General features: G+C 37.8%; 1 protein-coding gene across 4 annotated transcripts in view; it reads right to left on the bottom strand.

Moving 5' to 3' along the window:
• Window positions 1-17,865, bottom strand: part of TPRG1 (tumor protein p63 regulated 1) — a 223,855-nt gene that overhangs the window by 69,695 nt on the left and 136,295 nt on the right. For all 4 annotated transcript variants that reach the window (XM_055308250.1, XM_055308251.1, XM_055308252.1 and 1 more), the window contains one exon: window positions 17,156-17,332. In XM_055308250.1, coding sequence (XP_055164225.1) covers window positions 17,156-17,332 — 177 coding nt within the window. The remainder of the gene's footprint in view (window positions 1-17,155; window positions 17,333-17,865) is intronic.

Here is a 17,865-nt window from a genome sequence, read left to right as displayed (position 1 = left end):
GTGAATGATTAACACTTCTTTCCTGTTCAACTTACAATGCAGACCTGTAGTCCTAACTGCCCCACTTGGTGACTCAGAAGCTTCTCAGGGAGTGGTTGTCTATGAGCATTTTGCAATCCCTTGAAGGATACACATAGAGTGCCATCTCCCTAATAAAATCACAGCTAATTGGAAAGTGAAAGGGAACTGATATATTTGGAGCACCTATAACAGTGAGCAGCTTTGCACTGCTCAAGTATTCTCACTTAATCCTCACAACTCCATGAGGTGGGTGTTAGTAACCTCATTTTAGAGATAAGAACACTAGCCTGAGAAGAGTCATGTATCCAAGCCAGTAAGTGACAGATCTAGGATTGGGACCATGGTCTGTGGAATCCTGAACCATATGAACACTCTACCACATGAAACAGCCATCCCCATCATCACCAACCTGCGGGAGTTGGCAAGCTCCCTTCTCCTGTTCTATGGCTCTATTAGGAGGCGGTTTGATTGTATATAACAGGAAAAATCCCAACTAATGATGAAAAGCACATTCTCTTTTGGTAAAAGAAGATCAGAGGTGGGTAGTGTAAGAATGGAAGGGAAGTTCCACTGAATCATTGGGTAGTCAGGCTCCTTCCAGCTTCCTCCTCTGCCACCCTTAGGTTTGATCCTTGGATCCATGGTCTGGGATGAGGGCTGGAGCATTACATCCACATTACAGGTAGAAAGAGGGGAAGGTGAGAAAGGAAGAGAGAAGAGTGTTTCCTTGCCTTTTGAGGAGTCTTCCCAGAAGGCCCTCTCATTTCTTCTGCTTACATGTCGTTGACCAGAACTTGGTCAAATAGGCATACTTAGCTACAAGAGAGTCTATGAAATGTAACACTTCAGTTAGAGACATGGTTGCTGCCAATAACTTAGGAATTCCATCAAATGGGGAGAAAGGAGTATGTTACTGAGAACTGACATCGTGACATTTGTATTTCGCAGACATCTCTCCTACTCTGAAGACTAATTTAAGGGTTTAAAGACAGAATGTTCAGGATTCTTTTTTTTTTTTTTTTTTGAATGTTCAGGATTCTAACGCGGAAGGAAAAAGGTAAAAAAAAGAAAATTGGGTCATTTTTATTCATGCTTAGAGATAATCTACAGATAAGGCAAAAATTGTTGCTTTTTGCCTTAGTGGACATACCAAATGAGCCAACCATGTCAGCCTCATACTGGGATGCCACTCTTCAGAAGAGAGGACTCATTTGGCTTCCAGTGTCTCTACTCACACTGACAGCCATCTTAAAGATTTTATGACCCTAAGAACTACAAAGATTATGGCCTTCTCTACTTATATATAAATCACAATACAAACAACACAGAATCAAAAAGTAGAATATGGTCATGAATACTGAAATTAAAGTAGTTTCTTTCAAGCCGTGCAGACTTAAAATTCTGAGTAAGTACCCCAGGATTAAACTTCTGTCATCATTTGGTGGCTGTACTTTGTCACTGCCATACATCAGTGCCTGTCCACCTTTTGGGTAATCTAATGCTGTTTATAATTTTTCTTGGATTTCAGTTGTTCCCAGGCCTTCTTATCCTGAGTTGTATGGAGTGAAGAACTACGTCTATAAATAAGGATGCATTTAAAGAGAAAAGTAGAGTTCCACTTTACCTTATTTACTGAGAGGATATTTGGGGAAGAAAAAGATGAGAAGCCAGGCAGTTGCTACTTGGGAAAGACAACAGACTAGCCTCTGGTTCAATAACTTCTCACCTTACCTACACCTAATGGGAAGACTTTGCTTTGTAGGGCTTTTTGTTTTCTTTTCTTTTTCTTTTTAACACCCTCTTTGGTGAGGTAAACACTCTGTTATATGGATAACCTAATATTCACACATATTTAAATGAAGAATAATTTAACCTGTTTTCATACTCGACTGGGTGTTTTTAATAAAGAGAGAAATGAAGGATGACAACATGAAAATAGGAACCATATAAGTGGGTCCAGGGACTCTGAATGAAGAAGAGCAGAGGGTGAAAGAGAGGAGAGAGAGAAGAATACATCTGCTGAAGCTGGAAAAAAGTGGATCAGATACCAACTGTGACCTATTTTCTCTTCACCTGTTCCATCCTTCCCATGGGTCAGCAAAATAGATGCACAGATGCTCATGTTCTGTCACCGAGGTTCAACTTTCCCAGAGCAAAACACTGTCATTGGCCAGAGCATTTTTTGACTGCTGACAGTAAAGAAGTTATTATTTTCTCATTTCATGGAAGCAAAACCGGAAAGAATGTTACAAAATCTTGGTTAGTCACTGGCCCAAGAGATGGCAGAGACCCTAAAGATCATCTAATTCAACCCCTTTCATGTTACACATGGGTAAATTAAGGCTCTGAGAAGGGGAACAAGTATCTTTCAAGGACATACAGCAAACTAAAGACAGAATAGAGATGGAGAATTCAGACTTTTCTTTTTCCCAGAAACAGAGACTTCATGTTGCATTTCTAAGGAGTCACACTCTTAGCCAGAATTAATAAGAACAATGCTCTTCGTTTATTAGGGTGGATGAGCTAAAAAGAGTGCAACCCCTCCCCCAGCCATGCTACACCCATGGCAATCACCTCCCAGTACCCTGCTGCCTCCATTTCTGAACCTCAAACACTTCCTAAGAACTCAGGCGAACTTTACAGGTCTCTTGGTTTGGAGTAAAATGCCATAGTGTCAAGATGCACATCTGACTTTAATCCCCCAAATCTGTTTCCATCATCACTGATAAAGCCTTGTGTTTATATAACATCTTCCCCCAAGAAGCCCAGGGTGATTTATGAACATTATCTCATTACATAATAAGTAATTATCCTAAGAGGTAAGTGGGCAATTTTATTCATTTTATACACTGAATCAGACCCATTTCCCAGCAGTCCAGAGACAGTCCTGCAGTTCAGAGCGAGGACTTCCAAACTAGTTTTAACCGGGAACCCCCTCACTCTCTAGTGAATGCCAACGCAAATGACAGATAAAAGCAGAATTACTCTAATTCCTCTAAAATAACATAGCTCATCCACATCTACACACAAAACTCGTCTCCCTGTTGGTGTCCTTCAGGCCCTTCAAAGCTAGCAGGCCATGCTGGGCTGCTTACAATTCTTCAGAGGTAACCAGTTTCTCCCCTCCTTTGCACAGATTCTTCTATCTGCCCGCAACATTCTCTCCATAACCTCCTTTACTTCGTCAATTCCTATTCACCCTTCAAATCCCAGTTCCAGAACCCCTTCCTCAGAGCAGCCTTCCTTGCTTTTCACTCACTAATGTTAGGTTGAAATCACCTAATACATGCTGTGATATCCTTCATGTGATAGGCTACCTCTCAGATGGCCTCCAAAAATGTCTACTTCCTGATACGCATGTCCCTGTGTGATAGCCTCCTGTGGAATATAAGCTGGATTTACCAACTTGCCTCCAATGAGAAGAGTGTGGCAGAGATAATCTCATAATGGTAATAGGTGTCCTCTCTAAGATTAGGTTACTTAAAGATGGTGGCTTCCATCTTGCTCAACCTCCCTTGCTCTCTCTCTCTCCCTTGCTGCCTTTGAGAGAAGCCAGCAGCCATCTGTCAGCGGTCTTACGGAAAGGCTCACATGGCCGGAACTGATAACCTCTGGCCAACCACCAGCTAGGGACTGAGCCTGCTGACATGAATAAGCTTGAGAATCATTCTCCCCCACTGAGCCTTGAGATGCCAAGACCCAAGTGATCTTGACTGAAACTTTGGAGAGATCCTGAATCAGAGGACCCAGTTAAGCCACACCCATACTTCTGACCCAGGAATAATAAATGTTTGTTATTTTACACTACTAAGTTTTGAAGTAAATCAGTACATGGCAATAGAGAATTCACACATAACCCATATATTTCTCCTTCAGAGCATATCACTGCTGTAATTTTAATCTTATCACTACGACTATTTGATTACTGTCTGATGGAGCAGTAACTATTTATCACAAAGGTATCACAGTGCCCAGCAGAGCAACTGGCAATGGCAAGTGCTCCATAAATATCAGTTAAATGAGTAGTTTATCCAAACATCGTCACATAGCTGGTCAGGCTCCCAGGGAATAAACATGAGGAACATCTTCCACCTGTGGGCTTATGGTCACCTTCTCCTTCTGCCACAGCAGGGAAATCCAATCCAGTCACCATGTGTCACAATCTACCCCAACTGAGCCTTCTCACCCATGCCCTTCTTTCGCCACTCCCTGGCCTAGGTCAGGGCCTTGTCATTTCCAGTAGAGAATCTCTCCCTTAACCAGCCCCTTTCTCCAGTTTCTGTTTCTCCCAAACCATCATTGCTGCCACCTTTACCTTCCTGGGCAGAATGTCAGTTGTTTCAGGCTCCTCCCCTCAAAAGTCCATTGCTTTACATCCTAATAGGACTAAAACCCCAAATTCCTTATTTATTATTGAAAGCCATTCAGAAGCTCCCATCATACTTTCCCAACAGCCAGGACCCAGCCCCATGGGAGACGTGGCATGATCTCACCAGTTGGGCATTCCCCTACTTAGGCCTGCACTGCACTGCTCCTCCCTACCTCTCTGCCCGAATTCTGCTCATCCTACAAAGACCTACTCAGATTTTAGCTCTTCCATTAGAATCCCCCATATTTCATAGTAGAAAGTCTTTCTCCTTTTCTATGTCTACAACACTGTTGCCGTTGCACTGATGCATTAAACAAAGCCTGCTTAAAGCATGAGTGCATATGTGTCTTCCTTCTTGTGAGCCTGTGAACATCCTGGGGACAGAGTCCATGTCTCGTCACTTTGTCATGCTCAATGCCTGCCTCCTGGCCAGGGCTCAGGAAACACTCACTGAATGTAATTGATTTACTACTTGGAAAGAACATACCTTTAGGGGGCTGCCTTCTATTTGCAAAATGCTGCTGCGAGGGAAGATTATTAAATCAGTGTTTTTGTTTTGTCTTGTTTTGTTTTGTTTTGTTTTGTTTTAAAGCAAAGACCACAAACCACCTCTGAAGCCAAGAAAAAGATGCGATTGGAGGGAAATAAATCGGTACCTTTAATCCTCCGCTGAGTTTGGAAAAACTACAAAATCCAGCTTCCACCAGATCATTTCTTTTTAATTAAAAGTTAGCCTGATTCTTCTAGAGCACTCAATTTTCTGGTCAGGTCAACAAAAAGTAACCAATACCTTTCACCCCTCATCCTCCGCCCCCACTCCTGGAGTTAGGCAACCCTTGGGGGTGGAATAGACTTCAGCTGTTTGCTCTGTGCTCATAATTAGATTGTCTAGACAGGAGATGTTGCTGGAGCAATAGGAAAATATTTTACAAGGTGTTCCGCAGAACCACACTTATAACAGTGATTAGAATGCACTGACAGACGCAGAGACAGCAGAATTGGCCTGGGCCACGAGCTGGTCTCACCCAGAGCAGAGCAGAGGCACTTTGAAGCTCTTGTCTGGGAAAAAGATGCCCAATTAGAACTCTGGGGGCACAGAGCAGCTCACTGGCCTTTGGATCCAAAGGAGCACCGCTGAGCTGATGGAGTCATGTCTGGGATGCCCTCCTGCTGCCTTGCATGTGCTGATGCTATGTCAATGGTGGGGGCTTCTAGCTCCTGCTTCCACAAGAATCTCTACAGACAGGATAGTGGCGGTGACCTCCGCAGGAGATTTCCCAAGCCTCCCTTCTGCAGCACGGCCTAGCCCTTATATTATGCCGAATGCAAATTTTAAACAGCCCTGAGAGATAAATGTGTGATGCCTACTCTTGCAGGAAGATATTTCTTGGCATGACCTTCCTGCTCAGCTTTTGTTGGCATATCAGTGTGACAGCAACAATATTTTCCAGCACAAAACCTCTTTAGAGACATTTTTCACAAGAGTAATTGATTAGGTAAAGTCATCGGCCTTCCAAAATGAATGACTTTCGAAAACTCGCTATATTGACAGAGCACTGCAGAAGCAGAGAATTTCAACATCAAAAACACAAACAAATAAAAAACAAAACAAAACTCCAAAACCAAACCAAACCAAAACAAAACAAAAAACCCTTCTAGATTTTATCAATGAGGAAAATGGGACTCCGTAAAGGGAGGAGACATATAGGGAAATTAGATCAGGACCCAGATCTCTGAATCCTAAACTAGTATCCTTCTACCAAACCTACTAGAGAAGCAATAGGTTTGCTTCTACCCTACCTACAAGCCAGAGTGCTCACTAATATCAGATATTTTTCTGAGCATTTTAAACGTAGTATCTCATTTAATTCTCAACATATACCAATGAGATAGATACTATTACTCTCTTCCGTTTAAGGGGAAACAAATGAGGGGACAGAGGCTATTGTGGGACTTGCCCTATGTCACTCATAAGCAGATCTAGGATCAGTTCCTCAGGTAGCCTGGCTTCAGAATCTGCTCTCTAAGCTCTAGATTGTACTTTACCTCCCCATGACAGAGTTCAGACAAGAACAGAGGCAAAGAAATGGGGCTCATTTATCCTCAAAAATGACAACGCATTTGAAAACTAGTAGGAAACAGATGCTTCACAAAGGGAGGATTTGAAATCAGAGGACCTCAAGTATCCAGCCCCACCACTATTTACGTGATTACAGACAAGTCACTTGACCACTTAAAGTCACAAGTTCTTCATCATTAGCTCTTGTGGGCATATTAAAAAAAATGGGAGAGTTAACAAGTAAGTATGGATTTCTGGAATTCTGTGACAACTTATTTTATTTTAGCAGATTTCAAATTACAAAACACTCTCACATTCATCATTTAAATTGATAATGACCTATGAGTTAGGCCTGGTAAGGATTTTTATTATTGACATTTTATAGATTAGAAATAGAAAGCCAGTTTTAATTGAATTCAAGTGCATTTTCCAAATTTGAACAGTAAAAAAAAAAATCAATGTGGTTAAGACTAGTCATAGCTTTAACCTATGGCTAATCTCACAAAAGCCTAGTCTTTCTCCTCCACATTTTTAAAGATTTATTTGTTTATTTGAGAAAGAGAGAGAGAAAGAGAGGTAAGAGGTAGGAGCAGAGGGAGAAGGAGAGAGAAATCTTCAAGCAGATTCCTGGCTGTGTGCAGAGCCTGACATGGGGCTCGATCTCACAACCCTTAGATCATGACCTGAGCCAAAATCAAGAGTTGGATGCTTAACTGACTGAGCCACCCAGGTGCTTCTCTCCTCTACTTTTCTGAAAGATTACAGACACTACAGGGTTATGAAAATGGATTGTTAATTAAAATCTGAAAATAAATCCAATTATGATAGGAATAGGTGCAGGGGTCCTGTCTCAGATAAGAAATAATAACAAATGCTATGTAGTAGCAACTAGTTGCCCCTAGAGGATAAACCAGACCTTTTACCCTTTCCTGCTTTTGACTCTGGCTAATGCTCTGATCCAAAGAGAACTGGCTATCATCTCACAAATACCTGATCCACAACCTCTAGTTGTCTCTTGCCATTACTCTCTCCTTCATAAGAAGCCAAAAAGCAAGCAGTGAATAAAACAAAACAACTTTGTTTTGTAAGCAACAGTATGTGGGATTTGCTGGCACATGTTCTGCTAAGTTCCAATAGTCCACTTTGTGGCTTCTTAAGAGGAGCAGGGCTTCATTCACAGGAGAGATTATCTTCACCCAGAGGGGTAGAGAGGAGCAAAAGAGAAGAGACAGGATGAAAAAACACAGAAGTAGAGAGAGAGAGAGAGAGAGAGAGAGAGAGAGAGAGAGGAAAGTAAAGCAAGGGCATGGGTAGGAAGGGAAGGGAGAAGGAGGGCAGAGAGAGAAAGAAGCCAATAAAATATTATCGATCCAAAAAAAAAAAAAAAAAAAAAACACTGGGCAGGGAGTTGGAAGAAATTGGTATTGGAACCCAGCTCTGATATTAAATAGCTGATGGTGCCTCAATCCCTGAACCTCTTTTGTTTTGTCTCATCTCTAAAATGTATGCACTCAGCCCTATTTATTCTTGGGGGTTGAAGGTCAAATGGCATAGTAGAGGTAAAAGCTCTTGGTAAACAAGGTCAACATTACCACCTACAGCCAGAGGATGCTAATGTTAAATCACTTCATTTTCTTATCACAAGGGAATTTGCTCTGTCTAAGCTTCCCTCTGGAATTAGCTTGTGATTATTCAGCAGCTGATTTTCCCTTGCCTCTTCTTTCTTCTCTGTTTGCTGCTGCCTGACCTCTGACCTTATAATGGTGACTTAATGCCCAACCAAGGAGGGCCAACTGACTTGGAAACAAAGACAGCAATCAAATCAACTTTCTTAGTTCGGGGTTAACAAAAGCTTTTATCTGGGAGAAAAATCAGAACTTGTTAACAGCTGATATCTATGAGGCATATTACAAAATGCTTTCAAGCTATCTCATTAGAAGCTTACAATAAGACTATTAATGAAGCAGAATGATGATTAATGTCACCTTTTGAGAGATGAGGAAACAAAGTTAACAGCTGCAAAATTGGGGCTGAAACCAAGGCCCCCATTCCTAGTCCAGAAATCTACTATGGAGGTTTGTTAGAAAACTGAACAGAATTTAGAACACCACCCCTTCCTCTCACTGTGTTCCTATTTCCTGGAGCCTGGGAAGGACCTTTACATTTACCAACATTCCAGCTGCTGGCACAGGCTTTCTCTCCCTAACCCCAGAATGCAAATCTGGAGAAAGCCACACAAGTTAATTAGGAGGGCTGGAATTACATCAACTCTCTGTGGTAATAATTGGGTGCCTCGTGGGAAATAAAATAAAATATGCCATAAAAATGAAATTTGTCTGGTAAAACTAATGAAAGAAGGGAGATGAAAGATTAGAGAATGTGGGAATAGTATGAACGTGCAGATTTCTTATCTTTCAAAATGGAAGTTCCATATACACTATTTAAGATAACACATCAAGTGGAAATATATTAAGTAAGTAACTAAAAATGATTGGTATAAGCATTTTTTTTGGTATAAGCATCTTTTTAAACAAATGATGGAGAAGTACAAAAAGAAGATGAAAGAAATGGGTTCTTTGTTAATGTGAATGTATTGTATTAGGAGGTCAATAGATAATAGTCAAAAAGGCTAGAATAAAAATATTGTGATAAATTACACTTATAGTCATTGGTTGAAAAAGATAGACTATAAACCTTCTTGTTGAAAATACACTTGGGGCAACTAGGTGGCTCATATGGTTAAGCATCCAACTCTTGGTTTCAGCTCAGGTCATGATCTCAGGGTCAAAAGATTGAGCCCTGTGACAGGCTCTGTGCTCAGCATGGAGCTTGCTTGGGATTCTTTCTCTCTCCCTCTCCCTCCTCCTATGTCCCTTCCCCTTCTCATGCCCGCTCTCTGTCTCTCTTTCTCTCTCTCTCAAATAAATAAATATTTTTAAAAAAGAAAAAATATACTCAATGAAAAGCAAAGGAAACTCAGAAAATATGGTAATATATTTAGAATAATATAATAATACAAAAATTAAGAAGGCAGAACAAAGATCATCACTGTTGTATCACTTTATGAAAATGGGTTCATCTTACCAGTTTAAAGAAAAGATCTCCATGTTGGATCACAAAGTAAAATTCAATTACATGCTATATATAAAAACACATGAAAAACAAAGAGACTTACATTTTTGGGTTTTTAAAAAGATTTTATTTATTTATTTATTTGACAGAGAGAAAGAGCACAAGTAGGCATTGCAGCAGGCAGAGGGAGAGGAAGTAGTAGGCTCCCTGCTAAGCAGAGATTTCAATGCAGGGCTTGATCCCAGCACCCTTGAATCATGACCTGAGCCAAAGGCAGATGCTCAATCACTGAGCCACCCAGGTCCCCCACAAAAAACACTTCCAAGACTTGCAATGAATATTCAATGGAATATTAAATTATAATATACTTATTACAAGTGAATTTATGCCTTGAATATACAAAAATGTTTCAATATTAAGAAATGTATGACCTAACTCATGATATTAATTAGCTCTAAGGAGAAAAATATACATATTTACAAAGATGCTTTCTATAAAAGCATTTATAGAAATTCAGTATCTAGACATAAATGCCTAGCATACTAGCTCTTCTGAAGATAACTAGAAATTCTGCACAAAATACCAAAAAAAAAAATCCAAAACCCATCTTCTTCCCCATAAAAATTCTACTTATGGCTTTAGAGAGTATATTAAGGAAGTTTCCCCAATGCCAGGAGGACTGAATTTGAAAGTTATTGAAATTTTGAAATTCCAAAGTTGGAATTATCAGGAAGAACTTTAATTACTCTACTTATGCTAAGTCAGATAAAGAAAAATATACCCGTAAAGAAATGAAATATATGAAAATATATGAACTCTTTTAAGAGAAATGGAAAATATAAAAGAGAAATAAACAGATGTTTTAAAACAGAAAGAACAATTGAAATAAAAAAATACTTGATAGACAATAGCAGAATGGAATGACAAAGGGAAATGTCAGTAAATGTGAGGTTGCATCAGTAGAAATTACCAGTCTGAAGATGAGATAGAGAAGAGACTGGAAAAAAAATAGAGACTCAGATATCTGTGGATAATCGAAAATTTCTATTATACATATAATTGAAAGAAGAAGAAAAAAAATCACAGACAATAGGATAAAAACGTTTTAAAAAGTTACCCCAAATTTTCCAAATTTGTTGAAAGACATACATTTTAAATGCAAGAAGCTCAGGGAATGCCAAACAAGATTAAACAAACATACACGTGTGCACAGACACACCCAAGCACATCACAGTCAAACTTCTGAAAACTAAAGATAAAGGTAACATGTGAAAGCAGATAGAGAATACACAGTTCATATAACTGTGAACTTCTCTTCAGAAATTATGGAGGCTAGAAGGCAGTGGAACAACGTCTTGTGAGTACTGAAAGAAAAAAAATGCCAAGTCAGAATTCTCTGATTAGAAAAATTATTCTTCAAGAATGAGGGCTAGGGGTGCCTGGGTAGCTCAGGTGGTTAAGCATCTGTCTTCGGCTCAAGTCATGATCCCAGGGTCCTGGGATCAAGCCCCGCATCAGCTCCCTGCTCAGAGGGGAGTCTGCTTCTCCCTCTCCCTCTGCCCATCCCCCCACCACCTTGTTCATGCTTGCTGTCACTCTCTCAAATAAATAAATAAAATCTTAAAAAAAGAAGAAGAATGAGGGCTAAATAAAGATGTTTTAAAAATATATATCACCAGGGATGCCTAGGTGGTTCAGTACTGAGCATTTGCCTTAGGCTCAGGGAGTGATCCCAGCATCCTGGGATCAAGTCCCACATTGGGCTCCCTGCATGGAATCTATTTCTCCTCCCTCTCCCTGCATGGAGCCTATTTCTCCTCCCTCTAAATCTTCTGGAACAAATGAAGAGTATCAGAAATGAAAACATCTGTTTAAATACAAAATACAATTATATATTGTAGCTTCTTTGAAATACATATAATTCTTCTTTTTAAAAGATGTTATTTATTTCTTTGAGAGGCAAGAGAGAGTATAAGTTGGGGGGAGGAGCAGAGGGAGAGGGAAAAGCAGACTCCCCACTGAGCAGGGAGCCTGACACAGGGCTAGATCCCAGGGTCCTGAGATCATGACCTGAGCCGAAGGCAGATACGTAACTGACTGAGCCACCTATGTGCCCCACATATAACTTTTTGAAGCAAAGTTTATAATGTCATCATATGGGGTTTAAATGCACATAAAAGGAATATGCATGACAACTGCAAGAGGAAAGGTCAGTGAAGAGGAGGTGTGCCACATGTATATTATGTATGTATATAGATAGGTAGGTAGGTAGGTAGGTATATATTTAATGTATATTATGATGTTTTGACATATTAAAGAAGCTTTTCTGTCTGGGGAGAGACTGCCCTTCTTGGGATTAGTCAATTCTTAGAGATGGCAAAGAGTCCAACTCCAACATACCATTGATATGAACATAAAACAACTCAGGGTCATACCTCTTCTATCTGGTCCATACACCCCATGAGGCAGTATTTTTCTGCCTTCATGAACCCAGGGCCAGGTAGTGAGAAACAATGGATTACTCTTGTGGCTTAAAGTCCACCCAAATTATTAAAACTAGCTAAACTCACATTGATGTAATGTAATGCCTTGCTTTTCCTGTGGAAACTCCAGTAAAGGCCATGGTCTAAGTTCTCTTGCAGCTCCTGCTCTTTCACCCTCCTAACCAACACTGGTGACTTCCCCTGTGGCCCTATATAGCACATAGTGACCCCCTATCTTGGATCTGTGAGTATAATAAACTTCTTTCTTTTAAGCCTCCTTCTCATTTTCTCTTGTGGCCACACTGACTTTATCATACCATATCTAACATTTACATTCCTAGAACAATATGTTTACAAGGTTTCTATGTTTGAAGTGTAGCATTACAGTGTTAACTCTGAGTAGACTGTGAAAAGTTAAATACTTATAAATCCTTCAGCAATAGTTCTCAGTACGGAGTGATTTTGCCATTAGGGTACATTTGGCAATGTCTGGGGGACATTTTTTGATTGTCATAACAGAAGTAGGGTGCTACTGGCATCTAGTGGGTATAAGCCAGAGTTGCTGCTAAACATCCTACAATGCACAGAACAGCTTCCCACACCAAACAATTGTCCTGCCCAAAATGTAAATAGTGCTGATGTTGAGAAACGCTGCCTAAAGCAACTATAAAATTACATAAAATGTTACAGCTCAAGAGCCAACAGAAATATTAAAATTAGATTATGAAAAATATCTAAATAATTAAAAAGAAGGTTGAAAAGAGAACAAAAACTAGAAAGGGGAAACAGAAAACAAAGAATAGGTGGAATCAACTTCAATCAAATTAAAATTATATAAAATGTAAAGGGACTAAACACTCCAATTAAAAGGCAGAGATTATCAGAATGGATTAAAACTAGGACTCAATTATGTGATCTCCTTAAGAAATTTAGTTTGAATACAAAGACATGTAAATGGATTAAAAAATATTTACTGTGCAAAAAATTAAGTATAAAAATGATAGAGTGGATATAATAATATTGAATATAAAAATAAATTTCAAAACATAGAATGTTGCTAGAGATTAAGAAGAACAAACATCTCATAATGAAAAAAAGCTCAGCTTTTCAGGAAGACATATTAATCACAAATGTATATGTACATAATAACAGACCCTCAAATACATGAACCAAAGAATAATGAAATTAGATGCAACAAGAAAACCCCACAATGATAGTAGATTTTAACATTCATTTCTCAATAACCAAAATTGTTAGAAAAAAATCAGTAAAAATACAGATAACCTAAAGAATATTGTCAAATATAACAAACTGATATAAAAAACTGCATACAATTTTTTTTTCCACTGAACATGATACATTCACAAAGAGTACTATCATCCAGTCAGTAAAACAACTCTCAATATATTTACAAAGATTAAAATTAAGCCTGTATGTTCTCTAAATTAAAATTAAATAATATTAAAATCTCAAGAAACCTTCAAATATTTGGAAATTAGCTAATACAAATTCTAAAGGATTCAAAGTTGAAATCACAAGGAAATTAGCCAACACAAATTCTAAAGTTTTCAAAGATGAAATCACAAGAAAAATTAAAGACTACCTCTTGCTGAATGATAATACAAGCACAACATATCCAAATCTATGAGATGCAGTAAAGACAGTCCTAAGAAGAAAATTTATAGCTTTAAATATTTGTATCAGAAAAGAAGAAATGCCTAAAGTTGATGCCCTTGGGTTTCAAATTCAGAAGTTAAAAAAAGAGAAAAAGTAAAGCAAAAGTAAGTAGGAGAATGGAAAAAAAATTAAAGAACAGAAATCAACAACATAAACTTCAGATGATAGTGAAAATTAGTGAAGTGAAAATCGTGTTCTGGTTAAAAAAAAAACACGAGAAACAAAATCAGGAAAGAAAAGGGGTATCACTAACTATCTTATAGATATTAATGGGGTAATAATGGAATATTATGAACAAATTTACACTTTCAAATACAACAATATAAATAGATGTAACAAATGCCTTGAAAAATACAATGTGCCAAAATTAACACAAAATCAAAGAATTATGAAGTAATTTTATAAAACAAATTAACTTTGTTATCAAAAACTATCTCACAAAGAAATCTCCAGCCCAGAAGATTTATTCTGTAAATTCATTCTATCAAACATTCAAGGAAGAGATGACACCACTCATATACAAAATCTTTCAGAAAATGAGGAGGGAACACTCTCCAACTAAATTTATGAGGCCAGCATAACCCAAATACCAAAACCCGGTGAAGACATTGCAAATGTGAAATAATAGACCAATATCTCTCAGGAACACAGACACAAAACTCCTTAATAAAATATTAGCACATCATACTCAACAATGTCTAAAAAGAACAAAACATCATGACTAAAAGAATTTATCTTAAGGATGCAAGGTTGATTTAATGTTTAAGAATCCTAATAAAAAATAGGATTAAAAAAATAGGATTTTTTAATTAAGCAAGCTGACAGAAAAATAAATATGCATAAATAAACATAAATTCTTTAAAAATTCTTAAAAAGAATGGAGTATTAACTCTATCAGATATTAAAACAAAATAAAATATTATAATAATGGAAACCACTTTGTACTTTAATGAACAGATAAATGGAATGGTGATTCCAGAAATAAAGACAAATACACATGGTAAAAGATATATATAAAGAGAAAAAGATGGAGTATTGAATAAATGATTCTGAGAAATTTGACCTGCCATTTTGGTAAAAAATAAAGCTGATTGCATATCTTTTTCCTCACTTAAGGTAAATTCTAGATGAAATGCAAATTTAACTATCTAAAAAATAAAATCATAAAAACACTAGAAAACTGGGAATATATTTTATAATTTCAATGTGGAGAAAGCCTTCCTCAAAAAGAAATAAATTTAAAAAGTTTATTTGAAAGACTGATAAATTTGACAAACTAAAATTAAAAAAAAAGTAAAAAAGAAATAGCATTATAAAGTTAGAGATATGACAAACTGAGAAAATATTTGTAAAAATAGGGATCCCTGGGTGGCGCAGCGGTTTGGCGCCTGCCTTTGGCCCAGGGCACGATCCTGGAGACCCGGGATCGGATCCCACGTCCGGCTCCCGGTGCATGGAACCTGCTTCTCCCTCTGCCTGTGTCTCTGCCTCTCTTTCTCTGTGTGTGTGACTATCATAAATAAATAAAAATTAAAAAAAAACATTTAGAACAAGCTCTTAGAAATCAATAAGAAAAAAATCAATATCCCAATAAGAAAAAAAAAATGGGTCATGGTCATAAATAGGCAGTTCACAGAAAAATAAATAAAATGGCTTTCTAACATAAGAAAAACATCCTCAGCTTCCTTCAAGTTCTAGCAATGGAGATTAAAACAAAAATGAGATGTTTTCTTTATCTCACTGGCAAAGTAAAAAAAAAGATTCATAATGTGCAATGTTGGTGAAGGTATATGGAAAAAGATATTCATATACTTTGTATAAAGCCCAAAAAATATACTCTATAATATAATATGTTTATAATAATATATAGAGAGTTAATTGGTGTCACCTTTGTTGAAGGCAATCTGGCAATATCTATGAGTTGAAATTCATATGACTTTTGTCCTAATAATTCCAATTACAGAAATCTACATTATAGATACATTTTTACTTCTGTGCCAAGTACCATATACAAGAATACTTATAGCAATATTGTTTGTAGTAGCAAAAGTAAAAATAAATATCCATTAATGAGAGTCTGGATAAATAGATTAGCTTTCAAATAAAATATTCTGCATCATTAAAAAGACTGAGGCTGATCTATAGATGATTATATAATAAAATCTCCAAGGTTTATCATTGGGTAAAATATCTTGAGGCAGAGCAGTTTATGACATATGTTCTCACTGGGTAAAATACTTTATGATAAATATGCATGTGTAGATACATAGTTATAAATATGTATAAACAGACATAAATACATATAAAGACTTTAGATTCTTGTATATTTGTAGACTATTACTTTAAAACAACAACATGTAATTATTGACTATTACCCTAAAGAGATACTGCTTGAGAACTGAGAGTCTAGGGTGGGAGAGAGATTTCCTGAAAAGAAACATTTTACGATGTTTAAAAATATGTTTACAATTGCTTGTGTTATTGAAAATCCACCATTTCAAAAAGTCGGCAAACAAAATCAATTTGTCGCATCTTGCATCCATGGAAAGTAAATTTAAAAACAGATTTTTAATATGGTTTGCTTTTTTGTAAAGAAACCAACCACTTGCTTGAACTTTGCTTTTTTCAACATTGTGGAAAGATGTTTCTGCTCTTAGTATGTGCCAGGCCCAAGGCCAGGTGTTTATAAAATAAAACTAAATAAACAAAAAATGTATTTGCCCTCAAGGAGTTCACCATTCAATGGGAGAAGCTCATATTCAAAGGCTCAGAGGAAGACTGCTCTCCTTCTGTCTTAGATCTAAAATATTTAGTAAAGACAGTTCCTTCCAAGACCATAATAAGAGCTTAGTTCAGCAACCCTTCCCTGTAGATCTCACCAGGTATCTTGGTGAATGTCAACATCTCTGAGATAGCTGATGTCATCTCCACTAAGCTTCCAGGGAAGACCTCAAAGAGACTTCTTTTAATAAGAGCTATTAACTAACCATCATAGATTCTTGTCCATTCATCTTTACAGAATAATTTCAATTTCCAAGGGCATTACACTTTTTCTCACCTCCACTCCTTTGGCTGTGCTCTTCTTTCAGCTTGGAATGTTAAACTTGTGTTCTTTGGCTACTCCTACCCAACGTCAAATATAGGTTCAAGTCCTTCTCCAGGAAAGCCTTTCTGATTCTCTGCCACACAAATTAAATTGAGGATCTTTCCTCCACGCTCCTCCAGCTCTTTCCACCTTACACTCAACCATCTTTTTTCTCATGTTCTCATATTAAAGCACAAATTTACTTAAAGTCGTATCTCTGGTGTCTGATGTAAAGTAGAAACGCAATAATTGATTAATTCAACCATGGAGTTCACTTTTCTCCCCTGGGTCCACCCAGCTTACCATACTAAACTGAACTTTGTGATTGACTTCCCTACATGGCATGCCCCCATTGAACCACTTTTCCAAATCTAAGGCATCACACTCACTTGTCCAGTGATATCCCGGGGAAGGCAAACTTGCCCAGGCAGATTCGGTAGACAGAGCTCAGGGGAATCCGTTGCAACTGCACACAGCTGAGCATGATAAAGTCATATTTACAGATCCAGAGAGTCTTGTCTGTGACCAGCAAAATCCTCTCCTTCTCATTGTTCCAGTGGTCTATTCTGTAGGAATCATCATGGAGAAAAATGGTTAATGGCAGGGTCTTTCCAAGTTAAAGATTATGGCACTCACTGAAAACATCTCTACTAACACAGAAAATAGGGAGGTTTGATCACCTCAGAAGAGGGGTTGACCAATATCTAATGCCATCCTCTCTCTCTTTCTCTCAGTCCAGCCCTATGATCAAGGGAGGAAGGAAGATGGAAGATTACAGAAAAAGTTATTGCAGAGATGAGTACCCATGAAGTGATCCATGAGGGGAATGACAAGTTTTTATCATCTTGGCAGTCACCTGATTTCTGTTCCATCACATGTTCCCTGTTCACTAGAAAAACTTCATCTTGTTCCAAGGACACCAAAACATCTATTTTTTCTACCCCAATTCTTACCATAAACTTTACTCACTACGTACTAGTTAATTCTAATCCCCAAAAGTTGTGTTGCTGAGTGGGGATAGAATGGAGACAAACACAGATGCATTGACCCCCAAAGCCATCACTATATCTGCCCATCCTATCATTTCCTTGTGGTAGAA

Source organism: Nyctereutes procyonoides, unplaced genomic scaffold, assembly GCF_905146905.1.
Source record: "Nyctereutes procyonoides isolate TBG_1078 unplaced genomic scaffold, NYPRO_anot_genome, whole genome shotgun sequence".
NCBI lineage: Eukaryota > Metazoa > Chordata > Mammalia > Carnivora > Canidae > Nyctereutes > Nyctereutes procyonoides.
Note: the sequence above shows the minus strand (reverse complement) of the source record. Positions and strands in the feature narration are given on the sequence as shown.